The sequence below is a fragment of the Podarcis filfolensis genome (assembly GCF_964270895.1).
Source record: "Podarcis filfolensis genome assembly, chromosome: 10".
Taxonomy (NCBI): domain Eukaryota; kingdom Metazoa; phylum Chordata; class Lepidosauria; order Squamata; family Lacertidae; genus Podarcis; species Podarcis filfolensis.
In genome coordinates, this window is record NC_139612.1 from 74450727 (window position 1) to 74469238 (window position 18512).

At 50.3% G+C, this 18512-nt stretch overlaps 2 protein-coding genes and 1 long non-coding RNA gene across 3 annotated transcripts in view; 2 read left to right on the top strand and 1 right to left on the bottom strand.

Annotated features, from left to right (window-relative positions):
• Window positions 1-18512, bottom strand: part of PPP6R2 (protein phosphatase 6 regulatory subunit 2) — a 1004265-nt gene that overhangs the window by 739610 nt on the left and 246143 nt on the right. The window lies entirely within an intron of this gene.
• LOC310743153 overlaps window positions 1-18512 on the top strand; it is a 187193-nt gene that overhangs the window by 107054 nt on the left and 61627 nt on the right. The window lies entirely within an intron of this gene.
• On the top strand, window positions 14599-16413 carry LOC310743054 (olfactory receptor 13H1-like; the record flags this gene model as incomplete). Its single annotated transcript, XM_083573141.1, has 2 exons — window positions 14599-14695; window positions 15472-16413. Exon 2 carries the CDS (start codon window positions 15481-15483, stop codon window positions 16411-16413), a length of 933 nt encoding a protein of 310 aa, XP_083429267.1. The 5' UTR covers window positions 14599-14695; window positions 15472-15480.

Sequence of the window (18512 nt, forward strand, 5' to 3'; positions counted from 1 at the left end):
AAGGCCCCAGCTGCTTGTGTTTGAGCTTCCTCTTAGCTAACGTCCTGGCCGGCACTGCATGGGCCGCTAACCAGACCCAGTCCCCCACCTGAATGTCATCCCCAACTCTCCTGTGCTTGTCTGCCTGCATTTTGTAGGCGTGTTTCGCCAGTTCCAAGTGCCTGCGGAGTTGCTCGTGGACCTCCTGTAACTCTGCTGCTAAGTGCTCTGCTCCCCGTGGCTCCCCCACCCCCTCAGGCTCTAACCCCGGGAAGGTTCTGGGATGCCTCCCATTGTTGGCGAAGAACGGTGTTACCCCTGTAGACGCGTGCTTCGTGTTGTTGTAGGCAAACTCGGCCAGCGGTAGGTAGTCCACCCAGGTCGAGGGTTGTTGATTCGCATAGCATCGCAGGTACTGCTGCATGATGGCGTTGACCCTCTCCGCCTGTCCGTTGGTCTGCGGGTGTCGTGCCGACGCTAAGTTGATCTTGACGTTCAGGATGCCCAGCAGCTTCTGCCAGAAGCTCGAGATGAATTGGCGACCCCGGTCGGACAGGATGGACCGCGGCAAGCCGTGCGCCTTGAACACGTGGTCTATGAACAGCTTGGCGGTCTGTTCCGCTGTGGCCACCTTCGCGCAAGGAATGAAGTGCGCCATCTTGGTGAACATGTCTACGACCACGAGTACGGCTGTTTTGCCTCGCTAACTGGGCAGATCTGTGACGAAGTCCAGGGCCACTCTCTCCTACGGTTCGAACGGCGTCTGTAGGGGTTCCAGCAGACCCGCCGGCTTCCTGTGTACTGGCTTGGCCCTTTGGCAGGTGTCACACCTGGAGACGTAATCCGCGACTTCACCCCTCATCTTGGGCCACCAAAAGTCTCTGGTTACCAATTCCGCCGTCTTGTCCTTGCCGAAGTGCCCAGCGCTGGGCGCGTCGTGTAACTGCTGCAGGACTTTCGCGCGGAGGTCGTCTCCGGGTACGTAGAGAGCCCCTTTGCATATGAGCAGTCCGTCTCGTATCTGGAACTCGTCGTCCTTCGCTGTGCCTCTTCGCACCTCCTCCATTTTGGATTGTGCGAACGAATCCGTCTGCAGCGCTCGACGCACCGCGTCCAGGTCCACGGCGGCTGAAGCGCACGCCCACGCTTTCGGTGCGAAAATGTGTTTGGCCGCCACCGGTGCCGCTTCCTCGAGATACTGCGGCTTCCTGGATAGTGCATCCACCATGACGTTGGTGTCATCCGAGACGTATTCTATCCGGAAATCGAAATCCGCAAAGAACTCCGCCCAGCGGATGTGTCTCTGGTTCAGGAACCGCGCCGTGCGCCAGTACTCCAGGTTCTTATGGTCCGTGTGGACCTGCACTGTGTGTCTGGCTCCGACTAGGAAGTGCCGCCATGCCTTGAAGGCTGCATGAATGGCCAGCAACTCCCTGTCCCAGATGGTGTAGTTCTGTTCCGACTTGCTGAGTTTCCTGGAGTAGAACGCGCACAGCCTCCAGTTCCCTTGCGGATCTTGCTGCAACAGGACCGCCCCCACCGCTCTGTCTGAGGCGTCCGTCTCAACCCTCATTGGCTTGCTGGGGTTTACGTGTAGCAGCTGTTCTTCGGACGCGAAGAGACGCTTGAGTCTCTGAAAGGACTGCTCCGCCTGGCCCGTCCAGGCGAACTTCTTCTTCTTGGAGCTGAGTGTGTCCGTGATTGCCGCCGTCTCCTTCGCGAACCCCTTGATGAACTTGCGATAAAAGTTGGCGAAGCCGACGAACTTCTGGACCTCCTTCCGATTGCGCGGGCTCTTCCAGTCCAATACCGCGCGGACCTTGGTGCTGTCCATGGCGAGTCCCTTGTCGGACAGCTTGTAGCCCAGGAAATCCACCTCCGTTATGTCGAACTGGCACTTCTCTAGTTTGGCGTAAAGTCTGTGCTCCCGTAGCCTCTGCAGGACCTCCTTGACGTCCCCCTCGTGAGCCTCCTGCGATTCCGAAAAGATCAGGATGTCGTCCAGGAAGCAGACGCACTTCTTGTAGAGGAGTCCCGCTAACACGTGATGCATGAAAGCTTGGAATGTATGGGAGCCATTTTGTAGACCAAACGGCGTTACGCGATATTCATAGGTGCCTAAAGGTGTAAACATGGCTGTCTTCCACTCATCGCCCTCCCGCATGCGTATAAGGTTGTACGCCCCTCGTAGATCCAACTTGGTGAAGAGTCGTCCCTTCCTCACCGTCGCGAGCAGGTCGTCGATCTTGGGCATGGGGAATGCTGTGGGCTTCGTCCTGGAATTGATGGTCCTATAATCCACTACAAGCCTGCGTTGGGGCGTGTCTTTCTTCTTCACGAAAAACACGGGACTGCCCCCCCACTGCTTTGGATTCTTGGATGAATCCCCGCTTCAAGTTGTGATCTATGAACTCCCTGAGTTCTTGCAGTTCATCCTCAGACATGGAATACAGTTTTCCAGTCAGCAGCGTTGCCCCCGGCAGGAGGTCAATCTTGCAGTCGTAGGGCCTGTGGGGCGGCAGCTTATCCGCTTCCCTCTCGCAGAAGACCTCCAAAAACTCCTTGTACTTGTTGGGTACCGCTTGCACCATGCCTAGGTGTAGCTGCGGTTCATCCTCTTGCCCCTCCTCTTCCTGGCAAGTCCGGATGCAGTGTTCTGCAGCAGTAGGAAGAGCAGAAGGTTAATTGCCGCTGGTACCATGCTAATGCCGGGCTGTGCCTATCCAGCCAACTCATGCCCAACACTATGGGCGTGTCCGACAGGTGGGTGACGTTGAAGCTGATGACTTCGCGGTGGTTTCCAATTTGCATTACCATAGGCGGTGTTTGCTGTATCACCTCTCCTCCCAGTATCTTCCTGCCGTCGACCGTGACTACGTTTAGGGGCATCGTGGCTGGCAGGAGTGCTATGCGATGTTGCTTGATGAAGTCCACTCCTACAAAGTCTGCGTTGCTCCCAGAGTCGATGGTGATTGGGACTTCCAGGGTGAGCCCATTGGGCAGCTGGAGCGATGCGGTGAGTTGCACCACTGGTTTGGGTGGGAGGGGATCTGTGGGCTGTAAAACCTCTGGGGACTGCTTCACTGACTCGCCTGGCTGGGCCCCAGTGCTTCCGTTTCCAACCAGGCTTCTTCTTCCCCCTGCAGTTGTTCTTGCTGCTGAAATGCTCCCTTTACTGTTGCTGAGGCTGCAGTGTGCTTCCGGATCCTCTGGGGACACTCTTTGGCCATGTGCTGTGCACTGTCGCAGATGTAACACTTCCTGCTCCCTCTAGGAGTCTTCGCCTTGACTGCTCCTGGTGTTTGGGCTCTGCTTGCTGTCTGAGCCAGACCGCAATGGGCTCGTCGACGTTGATTTCTTCTGCTTCCATCTCTCTGCTGTTGTGCTCGAATCCAGGATCCTCCCCCAACACGTCCATGTCCTCCCCTCCCCCGGGTACCTCTGGTGAGACTGCGTGTAAAGGTCCCCGCAGCAGCTCCCTGCGTCTACAGGGGTAACACCGTTCTTTGCCAACAATGGGAGGCATCCCAGAACCTTCCCGGGGTTAGAGCCTGAGGGGGTGGGGGAGCCACGGGGAGCAGAGCACTTAGCAGCAGAGTTACAGGAGGTCCACGAGCAACTCCGCAGGCACTTGGAACTGGCGAAACACGCCTACAAAATGCAGGCAGACAAGCACAGGAGAGTTGGGGAAGACATTCAGGTGGGGGACTGGGTCTGGTTAGCGGCCCATGCAGTGCCGGCCAGGACGTTAGCTAAGAGGAAGCTCAAACACAAGCAGCTGGGGCCTTACCAGGTCGCGGCACAAGTCAACCCAGTGGCCTTCCGGTTGACACTCCCGGAGGGCTCCAGAATGCACCCAGTCTTTCATAGGTCAGTGCTCACACCCTACAGGGCACCCCACAGGTTTCAGGCGCCAGGGAACGCGCCAGACCCACTTAACAAATCTCCAAAAAGGGAGGGGTCACGGAGGGCGACGCCACTCAACGAGGTCACGGAGATTTTGGACTCGAGGTGGGGGGAAGAGGGGGTGGAATATCTCCTCGCCAGGGAAGGTACCCCAGCCAGCGCCAACAGATGGGTACCGTGCTATGCCGTGGAGGAGCACTACCTCAAAGACGAGTTCCATGCACTCTTCCCACACAGACCTATGCCGGCAGAGTATTTCGACGACTGGCTTTTCACACCCACATTTTCAGCCAGTACGTTCCAGGGTTTTTCATCAGCTGAAGAGACGACGCCGGAAACAAGCTCCCCGGAGGGGTCACTCTCGGGGTTTGTCACAGACCGCTCCTATTGGTGGGACAATCAACCGGAGGTGGGGTGGAGCAGGGAACTGCTGCGGGGACCCTTACACGCAGCCTCACCCGAGGTACCAGGGGGAGGGAAGGACATGGACGTGTTGGGGGAGGATCCTGGATTCGAGCACAACAGCAGAGAGATGGAAGCAGAAGAAATCGACGTCGACGAGCCCATTGCGGTCTGGCTGGATCCCGCTGGCCGGCTGCACACCAGGGGGGAAGAACGGTATCCCGCACTCACACCCACAGCACTGGAGCACCCGGAACCCACACCCGAAGAGGGGGAGGGGGAAGGGGGGCTTCGAGGGGGGGATGGATGTCAGGGGCTCAGGAGCAGAAGCACAGGGGACAGAGGAAATGGAGAGCGAAGGGGAAGAATCCGAGGGCAGCGTAGGGGAGTATGACAGTGACCCGAGAGATTCCATGAGCTTCTCCAGAGAATCAGAAGATTCCCAGAAGGGGGCGCCGATGGTCAGGGCAAGGGGGGTCCCAGGGGGGACGCACCAGAAACAAGGGGCCAGCGGGGACCCCCAAAGCAGCAGCGGGGGATCAGGACCAGTTTCCCCACCAGAGCGTGGTGGGGGGGAAGAGTCACATGTGTCAGGGCCAGCGTCTCCTCCAGCGGGGAGAGAAGATGAGTCAGGGCTGGCCACGCCTCCATCGGAGAGTGGGGGAACGGAGGGGAGGTCAGTTGCAGCTAGCCTCCCCAAAGGGGGAAGCAGTGACAGCAGCAGTGAAACGGTCAGGAGGAAAGTTGCCGGCTGGGCGCGCGCGCCAAGTTCAAATGTACAGGCGCGCGGGACAGCAGGAGACCCGGATTGGGAACCAGCTCCTAAAGCCCGCCGGAGGGTGGGAGAAGACTCAGGGGACTCAGCGTCAGAAGAGTCTAGAAAGGGCCAGACCCCGACAGACAGGCGGAACCAGAGGAGGAAAGAGCAGAGGAAGAGGTGGAGCAAGGCTAGAGTCTTAAACTGGTGTCTGGGGGGAGGAGATTCAGACGGAGCTTCAGCGGTCTAGAGTTTGAGACGTAGAGCGGCACACTGCCGCTGTGGACTAAGCGGCGTTGGTCCTTTGTGAGCTGGGACCTCGGGCAGCTCTGACACCCGCGATCTGAGATGACCCTCGAGGGAGCCCCATGCAGCCTGAAGATGTGATCCACAAACAACCTGGCTGCTTCCTCTGCCGTCACCGCATGTGAGCAAGCTATGAAATGGCACATTTTTGTCAGTAGATCGACTACTACCATGACTGCTGTCTTCCCCCTTGACTTGGGCAAATCTGTCATAAAATTGATGGATACCACCTCCCAGGGTCTTCCCGGCGTGGGTAAGGGTTCCAGTAACCCTGCGGGGGCAGCCCTCTCCCCCTTTGCCCTCTGGCAGCGGTTGCACCCCCGTACATATTCCCGTACATCTTCCCTTACCCTTGGCCACCAGAACTGCCTGGTGACAAGCAACATGGTTTTGTGTTGACCAAAGTGCCCCGCTGTTGGGTTGTCGTGGAGTTGTTTGAGTACCCTTCCCCTCAAGGTCTCCCCCGGTACGTACAGCGCCCCCTTGTAGTACAGTAGCCCTTCCTTTTCCTCAAACCCTCCATGGTTTTCTCTTCCGTCCCGGAGTTCCCTGATTTTAGTTTGAGCGAATTCATCATTTCTAGTAAGCCTGGCCAGTTCTCGTTTCCCAACCAACACTCCCCCACACACCCATCGGTTCTTGGGGAACACGTGTCTGACTTCCGGCGGTCCCTCTCCTTCCATGTACTCCGGCTTCCGGGAGAGAGCATCTACTCTTACGTTTTCCTCTCCTGGCACGTACCGGATCTCGAAGGAAAACTTGGAGAACTCCTGTGCCCATCGAATCTGTCTCTGGTTGAGTACTCGCACATTCCTCCAGTATTCCAAGTTCTTGTGATCCGTACACACCTGGATCTTGTGCTGCGCCCCTATTAGCAGATGTCTCCATTGTTGAAATGCTGCATAAATTGCAAGCAGTTCACGGTCATACACCGTGTAGTTTTGCTCCGACTTGCTCAGCTTCCTTGAGAAAAAGGCGCACGGCCTCCAGCTCTGCTGGGCCCCTGGCTGCAACAGTACCGCTCCAATGGCTCGGTCTGATGCGTCGGTCTCCAGCCTCATGGGCTTCTGCAGATCCACGTGCAGGAGCTGCTCTTCCGAAGCGAACGCCTTCTTCAGTCTTTCAAAGGATTGCTGGGCACTTTCTGTCCAGACGAACTTCTTTTTGCTACTGAGACAATCTGTGATGGGCGCTGTCAAGTGGGCGAAGTTCTTGATGAACTTCCTGTAGAAGTTGCTGAACCCTAGGAACCTCTGCACGTTCTTCTGGGTTTTGGGGGCCTTCCATTCCAGCACCGCCTGCACCTTGCTGGGGTCCATAGCTAGGCCCTTGTCTGACAACTTGTACCCCAGAAACTCAACCTCTCTTGCGTGAAATTGGCATTTTTCCAGCTTGACCCACAACTGGTGCTTCTGCAGTCTCTTTAGCACTTCCCTGACGTCTCTGACATGTTGCTTCTCATTGTCAGAATAGATTAAGACGTCGTCCAAAAAGGCTACGCAGTTCTTGTACAGCAAGGACCCCAACACGTGGTGCATGAATGCTTGAAAGCAGGCGGAGCCCGACTGTAATCAAAATGGCATAACTAAGTACTCAAAGGCCCCCAGGGGGGTGAACATGGTGGTTTTCCATTCGTCCCCCTCCCTCATCCTAATCAAATTGTACGCTCCCTGGAGGTCCAGCTTAGTAAAGATTTTCCCCTGCCTCACCCGTGTTAAAATGTCGTCAATCCTGGGCATTGGGAAGGTCACGGGTTCTGATACAAGGTTCAAGGCCCTAAAATCTACGACTAATCTGGGCTGATTAGTATCCTTTTTGTCCACAAAGAACACCGGACTGCCCCCCACAGCCTTTGATTCTCTTATGAAACCTCTTTTCAGGTTCTTGTCAATAAATTCCCGCAACTCCTGCATTTCCTGGTCAGACATGGCATACAGCTTACCCACCGGCAGTTGAGCCCCTGGGAGTAAGTTGATTTGGCAGTCAAAGGGCCTATGGGGGGGAAGTCTATCCGCCTCCTTCTCGCTGAAGACCTCCTGCAGGTCAGCATATTGTGGGGGCACCTCCCCTTTTGGCTCCACAGCCATCCCAGCCACCCTGGCCACAGTCATCCTTGGGTTCCCCCCCCCCCCCAGACAGTGTTCCAAGCAGTAAGCTGACCCAAAGGTGACCGACCGCTGATGCCATGCCACTACTGGATCATGTAGTGCCAGCCAGCTCATCCCTAATATTATTGGGGGTCCTGCCAGTGTGGCTACATGAAAGGCAATGGTCTCCGTGTGCCTGGAAACCCTCATTCTCATTGGTGGGGTCTGGTGCGTCACTTCCCCTCCCAGAAGTTCCCTGCCATCGATGGTGGTCACTTGCAAGGGAAAATCCAGGGGCAGCAGGTGGAGTTGGTGCTCTAGAGCGAAGTCCTTGCTGAAGAAATTGCAGGAGCTGCCTGAATCCAGCAGCCCCTTTACCTTGACTGGGTGCCCATTCGGGAGTTCTAGCACCACTTCTATGGCTATAGCTGCCCTGGGAGGGTCTGGCTGGGGCACTTCTATTGGTTGTTGGCTTGGCTGCTGTGCCCGCTGATTGGCAGCCAAGCGTTGGCGTTTCCCTGCGCCTGCCCCTTTCCCCCCTCCTCCTCACAGCCAGCAGCTCCCACCATCCCTTGCCAGGCCTTTCTTTGAGGGCAGACCCTGGCAAAATGTCCTGGCCGTTGGCAGAAGAAACACTTCTTGGTGGTTTTCCAATCCTTTCCCTCCCTCTTGCGACCTTCACTGGAGTTTGAAACCTCGCACGTGAGCGCCATCTATTTCCATTGTCTCAGCCGGCTGGGAAGGCTGCCTCGGTATTTCAGGAGTGCAGTAGTCATGGCAACATTCCCCTCTCCCTTCGTGCTTCTCCTGAGCCCACGCTTCCTGTCTTACTCCAATCGCAAGCACAGCCTTGGTCAGCTGATCCATCGACTGCGGGCGGGGCGCGCGGGAAAGCTCGTCCTTCACAGTTGGGGACAACCCCTCCTCAAACAACATTTGAATGGGTTCAGAGTCCAGATCCCACCCTAGCCGGTGGATCAACATCGCAAAGCGCGACCAGTAGTCTCTAACTGATTGGCTCCCCTGCTTGCACCCCATCAATTCCCGTCGAGTCACATTTTGCTCCACTTCACTGAAATACATTGCATCCATCGCCTGATAGAATTTCCTAAGGTCCTTCAAGGCAGCATTTTGCGTCACCATTAGGGGCCTGATCCATTCCCGGGCCCCATCCTGTAGATGCCCGACAATATAGGCCACCCTTTCCCCATCATCAGCAAAGTCATTATGCTGCAGTTCCAAAGCGTACTCTATTTCCGTTCGGAACGCGTTATAGTCCTGGGGCTTCCCCCCAAACTTGTGTACCAGTCCCGGTACCTTCCTTGCGATGGGGGTGGGTCTGACCTGTGCATCCTGAGTCCGCCTTTTGTCCAGCCGTGCCGTCAGGAGAGCCACATGCTGTTCCAAATCTCGGTTCCTCTCCACCAGATTTTGCACTCCAGCTGCTTGCTCCGTTGCGCCGGCTCCTCCGGTTTGGCTCATTATGCTGCCTGCCTGTCACTGTGCACAAGCAACGTCAGGGATTGACGGATTGCTGTAATGGTTATAAGGGGTTGCTCGTGCGTAAGTTGCCGCCACTCCTGGCTAGGTTGCCTGGTTAAACCTTTTCTGTCTGGACAGCCCTTCACTTCGTGGCTGTTTCAGTCGCTAGCAGAATCCGCCAGTGGGCGTTTCTTGAACCTCTTCCAGCAAAGAAGTTCTTTGACGCCAAGTCTATGCCTACTCTCCCTGCGCGGAAGTCTTCTGCGCAGGGTGGGTGTGGGTAGCGGAGGACCCGTGCTCTCCCCGCTGGTCTCCGGCGAGGAGTCCTGGAGCCCCCTTGCCGATTCCCCCATCTGCCCCCCTTTATCCCTGGTGTTACGCTGATTTCCTTCCCCAGCCGATGAGCTGCCTCTCTCCCTGCTGGGCCCTCCTCCAGCATCGCTTGGGAGCCTTGCCTCCGCCTCTGGCTCCAATGTCAGTTCCCTGACGATAATAATCCAGTGAAAAGACACAGGGCCTAGAGGTCAGACTTAGATCTTATGTGATAATGTATATTTCTCTCTTTTACTTATTTCCTTTATTGGTTGTATAATCCTTATCATGAAGCCATAATTACTTTTGTTTATGATTATCTTCCTTATGATAGAATATAACAATAAAACTATACATACATAAAAAACTGTATTTTGTCAATGATTCTTAAAGGAATTGTATGCTTGTGAGGGGCATAGGTAAAGGTAAAGGTACCCCTGACCATTAGGTCCAGTCGTGGACGACTCTGGGGTTGCGCGCTGTCAGACACGCGCTCATCTCACTTTATAGGCCAAGGGAGCCAGCGTTTGTCCTCAGACAGCTTCCGGGTCATGTGGCCAGCATGACTAAGCCGCTTCTGGTGAACCAGAGCAGTGCACGGAAACATTGTTTAACTTCCCACCGGAGCGGTACCTATTTATCTACTTAGAATCATAGAATCATAGAGTTGGAAGAGACCACAAGGGCCATCGAGTCCAACCCCCTGCCAAGCAGGAAACACCATCAGAGCACTCCTAACATATGGTTGTCAAGCCTCTGCTTAAAGACCTCCAAAGAAGGAGACTCCACCACACTCCTTGGCAGCAAATTCCACTGTCGAACAGCTCTTACTGTCAGGAAGTTCTTCCTAATGTTTAGGTGGAATCTTCTTTCTTGTAGTTTGGATCCATTGCTCCGTGTCCGCTTCTCTGGAGCAGCAGAAAACAACCTTTCTCCCTCCTCTATGTGACATCCTTTTATATATTTGAACATGGCTATCATATCACCCCTCAACCTCCTCTTCTCCAGGCTAAACATGCCCAGCTCCCTTAGCCGTTCCTCATAAGGCATCGTTTCCAGGCCTTTGACCATTTTGGTTGCCCTCCTCTGGACACGTTCCAGTTTGTCAGTGTCCTTCTTGAACTGTGGTGCCCAGAACTGGACACAGTACTCCAGGTGAGGTCTGACCAGAGCAGAATACAGTGGCACTATTACTTCCCTTGATCTAGATGCTATACTCCTACTGATGCAGCCCAGAATTGCATTGGCTTTTTTAGCTGCCGCGTCACACTGTTGGCTCATGTCAAGTTTGTGGTCAACCAAGACTCCTAGATCCTTTTCACATGTAGTGCTCTCAAGCCAGGTGTCACCCATCTTGTATTTGTGCCTCTCATTTTTTTTGCCCAAGTGCAATACTTTACATTTCTCCCTGTTAAAATTCATCTTGTTTGCTTTGGCCCAGTTCTCTAATCTGTCAAGGTCGTTTTGAAGTGTGATCCTGTCTTCTGGGGTGTTAGCCACCCCTCCCAGTTTGGTGTCATCTGCAAATTTGATCAGGATGCCCTTGAGTCCATCATCCAAGTCGTTGATAAAGATGTTGAATAAGACCGGGCCCAAGACAGAACCCTGTGGCACCCCACTAGTCACTCTTCTCCAGGATGAAGAGGAACCATTGATGAGCACCCTTTGGGTTCGGTCAGTCAGCCAGTTACAAATCCACTGAGTGGTAGCATAGTCAAGACCGCATTTTACCAGCTTCTTTACAAGAATATCATGGGGCACCTTGTCAAATGCCTTGCTGAAATCAAGGTAGGCTACATCCACTGCGTTCCCTTCATCTACCAGGCTTGTAATTCTGTCAAAAAACGAGATCAGATTAGTCTGACATGACTTATTTTTCAGAAATCCATGCTGACTATTGGTGATCACAGCATTCCTTTCTAGGTGCTCACAGACTGTTTGCTTTATGATCTGCTCCAGAATCTTCCCTGGTATTGATGTCAGACTGACTGGGCGGTAATTATTTGGGTCCTCTCTTTCCCCCTTTTTGAAAATAAGGACAACATTTGCCCTCCTCCAGTCTGCCGGGACTTCGCCTGTTCTCCAGGAATTCTCAAAGATGACTGCCAGTGGTTCTGAAATAACATCTGCCAGTTCTTTTAATACTCTTGGATGCAGTTCATCTGGCCCTGGAGACTTGAATACATCTAGACTAGCCAAGTATTCTTGTACTATCTCCTTAGTTATTCTGGGCTGTGTTTCCTCTGCTGAATCATTTGCTCCAAATTCTTCAGGTCGGGCACTGTTTTCTTTATCGGAGAAGACTGAGGCAAAGAAGGCATTGAGGAGTTCAGCCCTTTCTGTGTCCCCTGTTTGCATTTCACCATCTTCTCCTCTGAGTGACCCCACTGTTTCTTTGTTCTTCCTTTTGCTACGAACATACCCATAAAAGCCTTTTTTGTTGCTTTTAACCTCTCTAGCAAGCCTGAGTTCATTCTGTGCTTTAGCTTTTCTGACTTTGTGTCTACACGTGCTGGCTATTTGTTTGAATTCCTCTTTGGTGGTTTCCCCCCTTTTCCATTTTTTGTACACATCCTTTTTTAATCTTAACTCAGTTAAAAGTTCTTTAGATAGCCACCCTGGCTTCTTTAGGCACCTTCCATGTTTCCGTCTCATTGGTATTGCCTGAAGTTGTGCTTTTACTATCTCCCTTTTAACAAACTCCCAGCCATCATGAACTCCCTTTCCTTTTAGTATTACTGTCCATGGGATCTCACCCAGCACTTCCCTAAGTTTTATGAAGTCGGCTTTCTTAAAGTCGAGAAATTGAGACCTAGTATGCTTGGCTGCTCCTTTCCGCTGTATAGTAAACTTCAGAAGAGCATGATCACTCGTGCCTAATGATCCTTCCACTTCTACCCCACTAACCAGGTCATCAACATTGGTTAGGACCAGATCTAAAATGGTTGTTCCTCTTGTTGCTTCTCCCACTTTCTGGACAATGAAGTTGTCTGCAAGGCCAGTGAGGAATCTGTTTGACCTTATGCTCTTGGCTGAGTTTGACATCCAACAAATATCCGGGTAATTGAAGTCCCCCATTACTACTATCTCCCTTCCTTTTGCATGCTTGGCCATCTGTTCCAGGAAGGCATCATCTATGTCCTCCGTTTGGCTTGGGGATCTATAGTAAACTCCCACAGTGAGGTCACTGTTATTCTTCTCTCCCTTAATTTTGACCCAAATGCTCTCACTTTGGCTTTGAGGTTCTAAATCTTGGATCTCTTCACAGGTATACACATCCCTGACATATAACGCCACTCCTCCTCCTTTCTTGTCTGGTCTGTTTCTCTGAAATAGATTGTATCCCTCCATTATTACATTCCAATCGTGGGACTTATCCCACCAGGTTTCAGTGATTCCTATTATGTCATATTTAGTTTGCTGTACCAAGAGCTCAAGCTCATCTTGTTTATTTCCCATGCTTTGCGCATTAGTGTACAGACATTGAAGTCCATTAATCATTCCCCCGTGTCTCTTATTTAAGGATTTTTTCCTCCCACCACTAGGTCTGCGTGCTGTTTGCTCCATTCGGTCTATGACATTTGGATGATCATCTTCATCAATTGATAGACTCCTGCCTTCAGGAGCACTGTCTCCCTCCCCCACATTAGTCAGTTTAAAGCCCTCCTGATGAGGTTTCTGAGATTTTTTGCAAAAACATTCCTCCCAACCGTTGTGAGGTGCAGCCCATCGCTTGCCAGAAGTCCATCTTCAAGAAACTGCGTTCCGTGATCTAAGAATCCAAACCGTTCCTGTTTACACCATTTGCGAAGGCAGCCCTGTTCAGGGAAGTTTTTAACGTGTGATATTTTACTGTATTTTTGGTTTTTATGGAAGCCGCCCAGAGTGGCTGGGGAGGCCCAGCCAGATGGGCGGGGTATAAATAATAAATTATTATTATTATTATTATTGCGAAGCCAGTTGTTCACTTCCACTATTTTTCACTCTCTCCCTGGGCCACGTCGTTCAACTGGGAGGACAGATGAGATGACAATTTGTGCATTTAATTGCTTCAATTTCCTGCCCAGAGCCTCGTAATCTCTTTTGATCTTCTGGAGGCTATTGCTTGCAGTGTCATTGGTTCCCACATGAACCAAGAGGAAGGGGTATTTGTCAGTGGGTTTTATGATTCCTTTCAGTCGTTCAGTTACATCTTGGATCTTAGCCCCGGGGAGACAGCACACTTCCCGAGACATCTTGTCAGGCCCACAGATCACTGCTTCTGTTCCCCTCAGTAGGGAATCCCGTATCACCACTACACGCCTCCTCTTAGGTCTGGTCGGGGTTCTTCCGTGAGTTGTCCGTTCCAAGGTAGCCTGCACATTCCCTGAGGACTGCCTTTGCTGCTCGTCTTCATATACCTGATCGACTGTAATGAGGGAGAGATCCTCAAATGGAGTCTGCTCTTCGTCTTCCATGCTAGGGGAAAGGACCTCAAAGCGATTGCGTATTTCTAAACAATCAGAGCGAACCCTGGGCCTCCTACTTCTTTGAGTCACGTTTCTCCATATATCTGGCTCCTGTGTTGGTGAACTAGCCTCCTTCTCAGGGGAGTCCCCTGTCTCCTCCTTGGTGGAGACGGTGTGCTCTGTTGCTTCCAAGAAGAGCTCCAGCTCTCTAATTCTTTGGAGCGTAGCTACACGTTCCTCCAGTTGCTGGACTTTGTCTTTTAAGAGAGCAATCAACATGCAATTGCTGCAGGTAAAGCTGCCTGCAACCTTTGGCAAGATGGCAAACATTGCGCATTACTTGAACTTGGACATGCTTTCGAACTGCTAGGTGGGCAGGAGCTGGGACCGAACAACGGGAGCTCATCCCGTCGCGGGGATTTGAACCGCTGACCTTCTGATTGGCAAGCCCTAGGCTCTGTAGTTTAGACCACAGCGCCACCCGCATCCCATTGTGAGGGGAATACATTCCATCAAATGAAAGATTGGAAGAAAGAATAGTGAGGCAGAAGAAAAATAAATTTATGTTGCTAATATGCTGGTGGTGCTTACAATATAATTTCCCTCCTTCCTACAGTGTTCATAATATAGTCTTATTTAGATTATGAAATAATAAAGTCCAAAATGGTAATGTGAAGTATGTTCCCCCTGGGTTCAATTACATACCATTACTTGTGGGATTCACCTCTGGGCTTACTTACTCCAGAAGGACCTATAATACAAATGCAGCTTACGAAAAAGGGAAAGAAAATGAGAGCAAAATACTTACCTTCTTTATCTCAATGACTAAGCAGGACTCTTCCGTTTACATGGAAGTGAACTAGATTTCAATTCATTTCACTGACCTTAAAAACGAACATCACTCTCTTAACACCAACTTTCCCGCTACAACTTCTTTGTGTTCTGGGTCTGTGATGTATTGTGGAGATCATATTGTTATAAACCTCTCAGATCAACATTAGGAGAAGTACCAGCAGGTAAGCATTTTAGTGAAAAGGGGATGACCATGCTTTGACTTTTCAGTAGTATTCATACTGTTTCCAACACTTGGCCTGATGAAGAATCAGAGACATAGCTATTCAAGCTGGTTTGTGCGACTACCTACAATTAAGAAGGCAATCCTATCTCAATTCTTCTTTCTTTATTTTCATGATTACCTGACTAAAGAGAACTGAAAGGTTGGGAGAAATTTGTGTTAAAATTTTATTTTGGGAAATGAGCCACTTATACGTAAGACAATAAGTTTACAACTTCTGACTGCCAGTGGAGGCAAAGCATTTCCACAGTGGGTGGTTTTTTTTGTCCTTTAAACACATGCTCAGATATTTGTCGATGAGTTTATGACTTCCACAAGAATTCATATTTTTTTTTTGGACAGGGTATCTACTGAAAAAGGAATGGCTATCTGGGTGTTCCAGATAACCTTTTTGATTTCTTAGATGTGCATTAATGTGGGTTTTGAATTTCAGTAATTTTTTATTTAGTAGTAGTCGTAGCAGTCATTGTCATCATCTTGCCTTTTATGAAAGTTTCTTAGGGCAATATACCATAAAAACAGCACAAGAAAAATTGAAAAACAACACACAGCAGATATCTTCAAAACTCAAAGCAAAGCAAAATAGGCACCCATGGTCCATACATTTGTCTTGGCTAGGTCTTCTGTCTTGGATAGAGCAGTTTTTTAGGGATGACCAAAATTGCATACCTCCCGCTGTGACATATTTCTAAATACTTCATTCTTTTCAACCTGCAGGAAAATGTTATGGCTGCTGAAAATGAGACTGTGGTGACTGAGTTCATCTTGATTGGATTATCCGAATACCCCAAAGCTCAGGCTGTATTCTTTTGGTTCCTCTTGGTTGCCTACCTCATTAGTGTGCTTGGGAATGGACTTATTATTCTGCTGAGTATAAAGGATCCTGACCTTCATACTCCCATGTATTTCTTTCTTTGTGTCCTCTCATCACTTGACCTTATCGTTACTAACAATATACTTCCAAATATCTTGGTCAACTGCTTCATTTACATGCCCACAATTTCCTTCTCCGGATGCCTGCTGCAGATGTACATTGGTTTGTTAGTTGTCGCAACAGAATGCATCATCCTGGCCATCATGGCATATGACCGCTTGGTGGCTATATGCCAACCCTTATACTACATGCAGATCATGAGCTGGAGAGTTTGCATAGCCCTGGTGGCTGTCTCTGTAACACTTTGCTTCCTCTACACCGTAGCCACAGCCCTGTTGCGGCCTACTGACTTCTGTGGCCGACACCTCATCAACCATTTTGCATGTGAGTTACAGTCATTCCTCAAATTGGCTTGCTCAGATACACATATCAGTGAGTTATTTATGCAAATTTCCAGCCTTTTTCTCCTAATACCACCCTTTGGTTTCATAGTTGTGACATATGGGCGCATAGGCCTGGCTGTACTGCGCATCCGTTCAGCACAGGGTCGCAAGAAAGCCTTTTCCACCTGCAGCTCTCACCTTGTTGTCGTCAGTGTATTCTATGGCACAATCATGATCATGTACTTGAGGCCACAAGAGAAATCGGTTTCTGAAAAGGACAAGCTCATATCTCTAATGTATGGAGTTTTGACACCTATGCTCAACCCTTTGATCTACAGCCTGAGAAACAAGGATGTGAAGGGTGCCTTTTGGAAACTGGCTGGAAGGAAAATATCAGAATAAGTATCAAAACATGATGATAAGGCCATAGCTTTCAATTACTTTTATTAGCATAGGTCTGATCTGAAGTTACTCGAGGGAAAATGATGTCCTTCACCCATATTTTTTGATAATGACATTTAACAAGCCCTGTTCCATTATAGCTCTCAGTTCTGTTAACCAGTTTCCCTCCCAGAGATTCATGTCCCCTAGAAGTGTCCCCCCCCCCATCGACATCCAGAATTGAAGGAAACTGCAGCAAGAGGTGACAGCTCTGGACTTGACTTAATTTGAAACCTTTTCCAAATCATATAAATGTTTGGAGTGACAGAGTTTCATTAAAAAAACTGTATGTTCCCTCCTATTTTTATGCCATAGGGATTTTTTTATTTCAGCAGGTGAACCATTTTGTTTTATTTTTGTTGACAGCAAATTTTGCAAACCATTTTTTTATATTCTGAGCATGGCTGTGTTGTAATAGCATTATATGTTAGGAAATATCAAACCACCTGATATTTGTTGACAGAATGCTTTTGATGTAATTCTGAGTTTCCTGCATGCCCATAAAAAACTTAGATATTACTATTTTTCATTCATTTGTCACTCGTTGTCAGGGGAGTGCCATTGGGACAGGGGAGGGAGGCAGGGGGATACAGAGAGCATCCAACGCTTCTGAGGAGCAGCTCCTTGTCCAAGGGTGGGGAAAGCCACACCTCCAGTGCAGGGAAGGGGGAAGCCAACTGAGAGCCCAAGCGCCTCACCTAGCCTGGCCAGCCAGGAAACAGGCACTCCCTTTCCGTCGCCCAGTTTGAGCAGAGGGGTGAAGTGTAAGGAGGGGAGGCAGAGATTTGGGGTGTCTAAGTATTTATGCTGGGGAGAAACCAGAAGGGGCCACTCCCGGAATCTGCAAGTGACTAAGACGGACATGAACTTTGGGGTTCTGCACTGTAAATAGTTGCACAAATAAAAACCTGCAAAAGACAGGTCGGAGTCCTGCCTGGTTACTCGTGAGCAACCACATCACCACCTGACACTCCTGTTTAATATTATAGTATTAGAAAGAGAATATCTTTATTTTTTTATAAAAGAGCTTCTTCTTGCCCCTGAGAAATTTAAACTTTCCCAGTTTGATAGATCTATTTTTATTTCTCTAATTGATTTGGAATGATTGACTTGACTTAGATCTTCCAAATTTCCAGATTCTCAGATATCCAGCTGGGGTCTCCTTTAATCTACGCTTTCTGTTTCCCATGTGTGTTACAAAGCTAACTGGCTGGCGCTGTCCACCTCCAGCCACATCAGGCCCCCAGGGAACAGTGGGCAGTGCCCACTTAGCCAAGCGGAGGCAGGGGCTTGGGGGTTGCAAGCAGCCTGCCCCTACCCTGCTTAAGAGGGCGGCCAGGTGTGAGGATCGTCGTGGGATTTTTCCACCCACCCACCTAGTATTTAAGGGCCCGTCCATGGGGGGGGGGGAGTGGGCACGTTGCCTATGAGCCTTGCTATGGTTTATTCAGTCGCCATATCCAGGGCCAAGGGAATTTTCTCCTGCAAGCAAATTGGCCAGCTTGCAGGTTTCTGCCTACCTCACATCAACTTTCACAACTTTGGCAAATAAGGCATTGGTCTGGATACTTAATCACAGGGGTCCTGTGAGAGGGGTCCAGGAGGCTATCTTTAAACAAATTCCCATTTTTAGCTGTCATGTTGATCCCCAGGTATTTCACTTTCTTCATAACAGTTAAACCTGTTTCATTCTGAAACTTCTCTCTTTCAGTCAATGTTAAGTTTTTCTCTAAAACCTTAGTTTTTGACTTATTCAATTTAAATCCTGCCACTTGACCAAATTCTTGAATTAGTTCTAAAACTCTTTTGGTACTAGATTCTGGCTCCTGTAACGTCAAAACTAGGTCATCTGCAAATGCTCTCAGTTTATACTGTTTAGCTCCAACCTGCATACCTTTAACCAACCGGTCCCTTCTAATCATGTTCAGCAGGACCTCCAGGACCGATATAAAAAGCAATGGGGAAATTGGGCATCCCTGTCGTGTCCCTTTCTGTATCTTAAATTGTTCCGTAACCACATTATTTACAATTAATTTAGCCTTTTGTTCAGAATATATTGC